At 39.8% G+C, this 9,961-nt stretch overlaps 1 protein-coding gene across 1 annotated transcript; it reads right to left on the bottom strand.

Annotated features, from left to right (window-relative positions):
* Positions 1 to 2,658: 2,658 nt before the first annotated feature.
* On the bottom strand, positions 2,659 to 9,225 carry LOC113014405 (CD209 antigen-like protein E). Its single transcript, XM_026155910.1, has 8 exons — positions 9,042 to 9,225; positions 8,352 to 8,462; positions 5,598 to 5,645; positions 5,422 to 5,475; positions 5,189 to 5,328; positions 4,606 to 4,712; positions 3,742 to 3,877; positions 2,659 to 2,900 (listed from the first exon to the last, which is right to left on the bottom strand). Exons 1-7 carry the CDS (start codon positions 9,184 to 9,186, stop codon positions 3,757 to 3,759), a joined length of 726 nt encoding a protein of 241 aa, XP_026011695.1. The 5' UTR covers positions 9,187 to 9,225; the 3' UTR covers positions 2,659 to 2,900; positions 3,742 to 3,756.
* Positions 9,226 to 9,961: the final 736 nt, after the last annotated feature.

Raw genomic sequence — 9,961 nt, 5'->3', positions numbered from 1 at the left:
AGTGTTTTGGGCCGTTTCAATATGGACGCACAACTCTGTGAAAACACTGAAAACGCTGGTGTGGACGCGGAGCATTTTCAGAGAAAAACGCCATTTTAAATCTATCCGGGCTAGTGTGGACGTAACCGAAATCCTGAGCTGGCTTGGTATCACCTCTGTGTCACCTGAAAGAAGAGACCCCTCTGCGATCTGAACCTAGATAAGCTGCTGATTAACCTTTTCTGTGTACATTCCTTTACATTAGTGCATTTTGTATTTGATCAAGAGTTTAGATTTAGATTATTGACAAAAAATCACTACACCCACATCATAAAGTAACAGATACATGCCCAGTATATTCATTGTATCATCTAAGACAGTGGTGCTCAAACTGTTGTACATGTACCACTGGCCATACATGGGCTCCCTCTAGTGGTATGTGGGGAGTCTCCAAATGTTTAAGATTAAATAATATACTGTGTTCTGATGAATGTACAGCTCTGCTATCACTTCTGAAGTGAATGACAGAAAACTAAACAGGGTTACGGAAGTCAGGCTAGCTGGTATATAATGATGTGCTACGTTGGCTACAGTCCCTAGCAACACAGCTGTTAGCATAATAGAAAACAGTGAAGCTGGAGGATGAATGCCAACTTTTTCCACTCAGTAACTGATGGTTAGGGACAAATGCAATGACATGGCAGGATGCTGTAAACGGACCAAACTTCCATCCATAATACGAGGTTAGTCATCAATACACTGCTACATGGGAGGTGGGGTGCCCCTGGCCTCTCGGCCTGGGGCTCGGTCACTCAGGCACGGCTGGCTGCCGGCGGAGCTCACGGGCGCGTCACTGCAACTCCCCCTGGCTTCTGCTCCGCGGCTGCTGAGTGAGCCCTCATCTGGGACTCTCCTCAGCTCTTTCTGGGACAGTGGCGCGGCTGCCCCTCTGTTGGTCTTCCTTGGTCTCTTGTGTTCTGGGGGCCTCTGGATGTCTGGAGTTTTGATCTCCTCCACACCTGCTTCACGCCCTGGAGGACGGGGCTGTGGCCCCCCCACACCCTCTAGCAGATTATTACATGAAGGAACCTTTTAAAAAAACAAAAAACAAGCGTGTCCATGCTCACAGGTGTACACACGGGTGATCACACCCACAAACTACACCCTTTTTGGCTCCTACCTCAAAGCACACTGTGTTCTGTTGATCTTATGTGCTGCACAATAATGTTTAACATTTAGTATTTACTGTCATATTCCCATATATCATTGTGATGTTGTTTATTCTATTACTCTTGTTCTCTTCTGCTTGCTTTCTTTTTTCTTTCTCAGCAGGTGATCCAGGTGATTGATATATGCATTTTTTTTCTCTGCCCGTTCTGTTGGTTTTTGTTTTTTGCCCTTCTCCCCCGTCCCTCTTCTCAGCTGTTTCTCTTTCCCTCTTTCTTTCTCCCCTTCTTTCCCCCAGTCAAGTCTGTCCCGTATTCAGTAAGTGAAAATAAAATAAACAATAAAAGGTGAATCAAATGGACCATTACGGCAAGGCTGGGATGGTCAATTTGGTAAAGTAAATCCGTTGGGCATCTTTCTTTGCCTTTAGACAACAATTCTGATGCAAAAGAGCCAAACAGGACAGGCCAAAAAAAACAAGAGAAAAAAAAAAAAAAAAAATACACTGCTACATGGGCTCGGCTGTAGTTTTAAAAACTGAGCTTTAAAATGAACAGTGGTAATAAAAACCGAGAGAGGCCAACAGTGATCACTGATTGTTTTTAGGGGCTTGTTCAGATTAAATTAAACAAGATACAAAGCATTAAAATCTGTTTAAAAAAAAGAAGCCTTGATGAATTCAGAGTAGTTTGAACCCAGTAGCAGGGTTCATAGGTCATCACCTAAAGACCGGACATCCCACCTGCTGTGAATGTTTTAATGCAGTACAGTTGTTATCATTATGAGTTGTCACATCCTGTTTATCACAGTTAAAATAAATAACACTCTTATGAGAAATACAATTGTCTGGTGTAAACAGTATATGGTGTTAAATAGACCTACACTACTGTACTTTAATGTCGGTCATAAGGGTGGTACTTCAAGAGCCATATTTTACGAGGGGGTATTTATTGTGAAAGGTTTGAGAACCACTGATCTAAGACACAGACTTGACTCAACAAAATACCATTTATGTTAATTGCCATTTTTATTGTATTATTTATCTATTTTAAATGTAGGGGTACATTTAAGAGTTCAGGCTTTTTAAATCTGACATTGCTTCCATTCCTGTCAGTATTAATATTTCATGCCAATATTACATAAAACTGTTCGGGCAGCACACAACCAGAGTTTGCTGTAGTGCAAAAGCAACAGTACAAATTTGAGCTCAGTTCAGACTAGATGCTGCCTTACTGTACCATCTTGTGGTTCAAAGTGGTATTACATGAGGGAATCAGATTTCAACATGATTACTTTACTACTTTACTTTACATCAGAAATCAATATTCTTCACTAATTCACACAATTGAAATTTGCCAAACATGCTTTTTCTGCATTTCAATCTGTTTTAAAGTTCCTAATTTGTAACTATAAAAAGCAGCAGCAACTTTCAGCCGTTTGAGAGAAACTGAAGAAGACATTTACTGAAGTTTTAGGACCAACAGACTGATGAATAAACCAAGTAAAGCAAAGTAAAGACAAGCTGCACTTTGACTTTTATTAGAACAATTTGCTGGAACTACAGAGTAATGAAGTACTTCAAGGTTTTGTGTGGATGACTTCCAACCTTACTGTACAGCACAGAGCACAGAGGGACAATATATGTAATCAATATATGATGCAGAATGAACAAGTAAAGACTGTAAGCTGAGTCTGAGGCTCATGCAGGACGTTTCATAGTGAGGTGTCTTTGGTTGGATTATTCAAACATTTACATCATGTCATGTTTCGGCTGTGTGGCAGGCAGGAGAGGACCCAAACGCAAACTCACGGGGACAGAACTTGAACTCAAAAGCACAGCTTTAATTGCTGGAAAAATAGAACACAGGCAATGCAAAACTAAACTGGGAAAGCTAATCATAAAGTATACCAGGAGACACGGGGAGAATCACACACAGCATGAGGGAGACTGCGACCCTGACAAAGAGAAACACAGGGCTTAAATACACAGAGGGATAACGAGGGAACAAGACACAGAAGGAGAGCACAGCTGGGAGTAATCACGCTGGACGAGACAAGGGAAGCAAAACTAGAAACACTCACATGAGACATGGACCTTCAAAGTAAAACAGGAAACACACTGACTGAACTCTAAACATGCAAACTTAACAGCAACTGAGAAGACAGAATATAGGGACCAGAAACATGGTACAAAGAGGTCACAGTAGACACATTGAACACAGGGAAGCCATATTACAAAGCCAAAGAACTAAACCTATGATAACCATAACTGAGACCTAGGGAAACAAGAAACAGTACAACAAAGGACTCAAAACATAATCCATAATATAAAAACACGAGATCTCTTCAAAATAAAACAGGAAACATGAGAGGCAGACATGACAACATAAGACAACAGACATGAAACACACGAAGGGCAAGGGAGACTTCACAGGGGTTGAAAACACAAAGGGGAGCTAATAAGCAAATGAACAAAGGAAACCTAAAAAGCTTAAACATACACTATGAACATCAAAAGAACTAAAACTGAAAACACTGGGTCATAAGACCCAGGATCGTGACACAGAATGGCCAGCACTTAATCATCAGTGACACATCAAAGCACCAAACTCATTTCTCACAGATGAAGGTCATTGAATAAGAATAATAAGACGGCATCCATCTCCCATCACTGTCACAGCAGACTCCAAAGTGACCATATTTGGCATTCCCATGTCCTTCTGCCCAGAACCTGTCAGAGAGATCAAATCTGATATGAAACTGGACTAAACTCATAACTATTGTCACATTCATATAAATATGCGTCTCTTTTGGAATATTTCCAATATTTGCTGTATTTCTTTCCCAGGTTTCTCGCCCACTTTCCCTCCTTTAGACTTTTCTCTGAGAATCATCATGCACACTAAAACAGCTTTCAAGCTTTGATGAATATGAAATCTTCCTGCTGTAAAAATGGAGAATAAAAAGAAGTCAGAGCTGACTTTCTGCTGTTTGAAACTGTTTTGTCAGCTGTTTACAGACATCACTTTGAAATGTGTGTCTATCAGGTCATATTTACTGAAGCTTCTTCCTTCATATGTTCTGAAGTTTTACAAACACCAAAGAAGAAGAGACAGGAATTCTCTGAAACACTTTTTGTTCTGTGAGAAAAGAAACATTACAGCACAAAAACATGAAGACAAATTGAACAAAGTGAAATGTGTCGGTCGCTGCTTTGAACATGTTTCAATCCTGATTCCTTCAAACTGACTTGTTGTAACTGAACGTCATCACAGACTGCAGATGAAGAGAGTTCAAGCACAGCTGTTCATTCAAAGGAGGATTTCTGCTTTTCTTTACATTCAGTTTGTGGGGCTGTTGGAAAATAGCTCAGCTCATGTATTGCTGATCTATCTTCCAAAACATCAGTGTTTCACTTCTAAATAATAACTCTGGAATAGAAACAAACTAATGTCTCACGTTTCTGTCAGCGCTGATCCGTCCACCCATTCCCATTTAGATCGTCCTGATGTGTATTTAACATACAGACCAATCCAGGACTCTCCTCCAAATTTACTGACAAATTCCTGTTTGAGAAGAGACACAAATATTGTCTCCAGTCATAATTCAGCACTTCTGTTGTAGTGACATCATCTTGTGAACATGTCTGAAGGAAGAATAACTGTGATGAAACTTTTCTTCCATTGTGCAGAAATCAGAAAGAGCCAAAGAATCAATGAATATCAGCTCCTCCTGTAGCTCAGTCAGTGTTGCAGTGGAATCAGTGTTAACAAATCATTTGATTCAGTTGGATTGAATCAGAAAAATAATCTGGATTATGAGGATTTCTCTCATTTTATAACATTTCTGTGTAAATTAAATGTTTGTCAAATGTGTAAAAACTTTACGTTTGAATGTGTCTGCAACAAAAAAGGAGAATCCAAGAAATCCATCAGAGTGGAGACAGGAAGCAGGTCACAGACTGACAGCAGGTCAAAGACACAAGTAACAGATGACTGTCAGCTCCATCAAAGATCACACAGACATGAACAAACACACCCACCTGTTCCTCTTTGCTGTTTATCATCACCAGATCAGCTCCTTTCTCCTGACAGGCTCTCATGCTGTCAGACCAAGTTTTCTTCTCAGTGGATTTAAAGTAGCAGCTGCTTCCAAATCTCGTCCATGGATCGGGACACTTCTCTTAAAGTCAAACACGTTTTAAAGGCGGTATTTATTTACTGCTCATAGTTTTTGTTGTGTAATAAAGATTTTTAGTTTTTAACAGCTTGTTACCTTTGATCTTCTCCTTTAGCAACTTGATTTCTTGCTGTAGTTGAATTATTTTTGCTGCATGTTGAGAACAAACATAATTATAATAAAATAAAAATAAAACAGGAATAAAAAAGGAAAAATGACTGCAAAGTTAGTTCATGAATATTTATTTATATTTGTTTTGAAATATTTCTTACTTGAACAATTAGCCTGGAGATGCTCTTTTTCCAAAGTGACTAAAATATCTGGTTACAAACAAAACAGGAAACTGATTTAAAGTTTAAAGCATTTTATCAATGAAGTTTTTATTATTCCCATCACATGAATGGAACTAACACATGCTGAGCTGCATGCTGCTCATCCGTTGGGCATCTTTCTTTGCCTTTAGACAACAATTCTGATGGCAAAAGAGCCAAACGGGACAGGCAAAAAAAAAAAAAAAAAAAAAAAAAACAACCTTAAGAAGATGTGGAGGAACGACATCACAGTTGGTTTCATACTGGTAACCAGTTTCTCAAGAGAGGAAAGGGAAATAAGCTCTAAGTGATCAAAGACAGCCAGGCAGGGGAGCAAGATGGACCGATGATGGGAGGCAAGAGAAATACAAGCTCCGTGTTAACAAAATTATCAGAGTTCTCTGTAAGCTTTCAGAGGGACGTGGGCATTAAAAGCAGTGTTAATGTATTATAAAGGACAAGGGGGTTGTGAGCGTTAGCAGCAATGATGTCGGAAAAATGTTTTGCTCTTGCAGTTTCCACAGCTCTTTGAAAACAACACCAGCTCTCAGTCTCAGAAGAGACTTGCAGTTTGTCCATCTTCAACTTTCATTTCTCCTGCACTCCCATCTGATGGCACGGGTATGATCACTTAACCAAGGGTCTGATCTGGGCTTTGATCGCCTGGTTTTAATTGGAGCCACAGAATTTACAACAGTATTATGGCGTATGGCACAAGGAATTAAATTACAGGGAAAGCTCCTCAGTGCTGGAAGACACAGAGGGCTGCAAGTCTAAATTATTAAAAACAGTGGAGACATGAGCAGCCGTTGAAGAGTAAAAACATGTCAGCACCGAGCAAGAGCAAAGAGTTTGAATAAATTAGAAATGGGTAAACCTTAAGATAAAGCAAGATCCAGTGTGTGGGTACATTCATGGGTTGGGCCATAATTTCATCCAAGAAGTCTGAAAATTCCCACAAAAAATCTTTGTTGTATACTTTGGTGACCAATAGATCGCTGTGCACAGCAGCGGACGGAAGAGGCTCAACTCGTAAAAGGCTCGGTTCAAAGCTGGAGAAAACAGTCGGCAAAACTCCTCCATGACCCAAGGACCTCAGAGTATTAAAGTATGAGTGACAGTGGGGTAATAATTCTGAAAAAACACTGGACTCACCCGGAGAGGTCTGTGTTTAAGTAACACTGAGAAGGTCCAAACTCTGGGACATGAAACATTCCTTAAGGATAAAAGTTTTATTCACGATGGACCTTAAATTCACCAGACCTATTCTAATGGGCACCACGTCTGTAGAAGCAGCAGTGGGAGAAGTAGGTGAAATCTGTGCATGATTCCACAGATACCCAAGGTTGACACCAGGTGAAGGGGACCGGGTCCAACAGGGTCCAGGGAACACCAAGATGTAAAAAGTCTAGGACCCTCACCAGCCGCTCGCCACGACATCAGTGGCGCCTTCTCCAGCGAGATGGTTGTGGTTCTTGGCAAAGGTAAGCTGGTACTCCAGCCAAGAGCAGGGGTAAGAAATCAAGTCTTTCTTGATGGCAGTGCAGAAATTTTGCAGTAGACGGATGAAGGGAGGAGAGAGCTTGGCAATCATAGATTACTAATAAGCTGACATGATGAAAGATGCACAGGACTAACAACAGAGAGAGCAGTAGATAACTCGTCACACACACTGGGCCATCTCTTAACCGCTCAATCAATCAGTGCATTCAATGCTAAGTAAGAGACTCATGAAATACTAGAAGCTCAGTCAGCAAAACAAACTTGTTGGTCAGGCTGTACCACACAGCAGCTCATATTACTGATCAGAGAATTCTATTTAAAATGCATTTAAATAGAATCCACTAAAAGCCATTTATGAAGAGGGAAACTAATCTCAGAGACCAAAACTCATTTTGTCCTGAATGGAAACATGCTTTTAATGCTGGAAAGGTGCTCATCATAACATGGTAGTCTGTGGGGACTGACTCGCTTTCAGAATCAGCCTTTAGTGGTCATTAAAGGAACTGCAGTTTTTGGATCTGTGCTGGCTTTCTGTTTCTTATCTGTTTCAGACAGGAAATGGCTTTGAGGAAGTGACAGCATGCAAAGAAACACAGGCCTATAAATGAATGTGATTAATATGAGTGATAACCTCCAGTGTGCTGAACGCTAGACGGAGAATTCCCTTTTCTTTATATTTGTAAAGCCCATTAGACTATCAAACAATTTGCGAGGCAAGAATAAATTATTTTTCATTGTTCAACCAAAGAGGAGCTCTTAAAGAGAGAGAGGAAAAACACATTCACACTTCACTCTCACGGTGCATACAAACCAGGAAATGCTTTTTAAAGGGCAACACTGTTTTGCCTTATAGAGAAACTGTGTCATAGCTTTCATCACATATGCCTTAAATAAAGTTACATTTGGGATCAGCATTGATTACTTTACTAATGAAGGCTGAAAACTTTCCTTTTCATTCTTCTTCTTGCAGACCTTTCTATTTAAAAACAATAAAAAGAAAAGAAAACAATAATAAATAAACAATAAAACACTACTGGTCACATATGACCAGTAGTGTCAAATATCACCCATTTCCCATGTAGAGGGGGAACAGGTGACTGTTTCTAACTAAAATATGAATAAGAATAGGAGCCAAACAAAAGCAAGTCTACATCAACATCTAATCTGTAAAATATTACATCCACCAGGCTATATTTTAATAAAATTACTCACATCGTGTGGTGATTCCAGACAGAATCAAAAGATACAGCAGCCCAAGATTCACTTCAAAAGCTCTGAACCATCTTCTTTTCACAGCTAAAAGCTTCATCTGGATGTTTAATTCTACAGAGACAAAATTGAGATTTAATTATTGTATTATTTTAATTAATACGTCGTAATCAGACTGCACTCATCTTGAGAATGAGCTGAACAAGTTCATCATGTTAGTCTCATATTTACAGGAGATTGTTTAACATATAGAAAACAGAGAAACAGTGTTTGAGAAGGAGAAATATTTCTAGGTGATTCTTGGAGCATGTGGGCCAGAAAAAGGCCAGTATATCTGTCAGTATGGTCGAAAATAAGCTTAAAAATACAATTAGCTCTGTAGACATGAAGACCACTCTCGAGTTGTTTCCTGTGGTTTCACTTGCACCACACAGTGTCTAAGAAGACTTCCTTGTTTTTAATATTTCTACCTTTGCCTCGGATCTGTCAGATAAGAGTCTTGTGGAACTTCCCTCCTTTTCTGTAATTTTTTGACGACTGAACAGTTTTTAAACATATTAAACCAACTTAAATTCCCTCATATTCAGTTTTATTTATATAGCGCAGAATCGCAACAACAGTTGGCTCAAGGCACTTTGTTTTGTGAGGTCAAGACCTTGCAATAGTACAATAGTTTATTTATTTCCTGCTTACCAGCTGCCTGCAGCCCAACATCAGGATGTTGTTCTCCATCATCTAGCATCTCAACCTCACTGTGCTCTTGCTCTCGTCCATCACTGTCGATCCTTCTGCTGTATTTCACTCTAAAATCGGCTGCAGTCTGACTGTCTGCAGACATCTTGGTGGGTGAAAGTATTTGAGCAGCTTTCACTGTCTGTTTCTGTCAGTCAGGCAGGCTTTAATCATCAGCATCAAACAGGAAGTAGCAGCAGACCAAACCACAAACAAAGAGAGGCTAACTTCATTGTACTTTACAATGTGGTTCGCAGACCTTTGAGTGAGAGCACATGTCAAATAAAAAACAAACAAACATTGTCATTTTTACTGGCTGTTGCAACACGGAACTTTGAAACTAACAGAAATACATACATGTACAAACAAGAATACCTTTGTCTTGAATTAGTACATACTGTGAATAGACAGAAGCACACCAATTTCAGAGTTTTTCCAACACGGGAACACCTCACATGTCTAACAGAGCTTCAGTGAGACAAAGGAGATTCTTTCAGCTAGTGGCCAACTGAAGAATGCCCTCAACTCATTTTAAATCTGTGTTTCATGCCATTGGTGTTTACTTCCTCATGCAGTTTGAAAAATTTCACTTTCTTCACAAAAACCAGAGGTCATATGGCACTTTTCCTACTCGAGCTTTTACATCAAATCAAACAGTGTGACAGTGCGTGATCATATAGATAAAGGTAGGCCTGTTTGGGGAGTGATTTGAACTGGAGATCAGCAAACAGCCGGAAAGAGTGAGGCTGTGCATATATGTGGCAGAAATTAGCTTCCTTCATAGATTGATGGCCATGATGTTTCAAAGAGCCGGAGGGTAAGTAAATGGCAGACAGAAATGAGGCAGTTTGAATCTTCTTGTGTCTCACACATGTGCAGGA

This window comes from Astatotilapia calliptera, chromosome 22, assembly GCF_900246225.1.
Source record: "Astatotilapia calliptera chromosome 22, fAstCal1.2, whole genome shotgun sequence".
In the NCBI taxonomy this organism is placed as follows: domain Eukaryota; kingdom Metazoa; phylum Chordata; class Actinopteri; order Cichliformes; family Cichlidae; genus Astatotilapia; species Astatotilapia calliptera.
Note: the sequence above shows the minus strand (reverse complement) of the source record. Positions and strands in the feature narration are given on the sequence as shown.

Bases quoted from the DNA above. Each gene is read 5' to 3' on its own strand.
- LOC113014405 (XM_026155910.1), bottom strand. From the start codon at position 9,186: ATGTCTGCAGACAGTCAGACTGCAGCCGATTTTAGAGTGAAATACAGC. The intron at 8,463-9,041 runs GTAAGCAGGAAA...TTGTCTCTGTAG, and splicing joins TGTTGGGCTGCAGGCAGCTG to AATTAAACATCCAGATGAAG. The intron at 4,713-5,188 runs GTGGGTGTGTTT...CTTCTCAAACAG, and splicing joins TAAACAGCAAAGAGGAACAG to GAATTTGTCAGTAAATTTGG.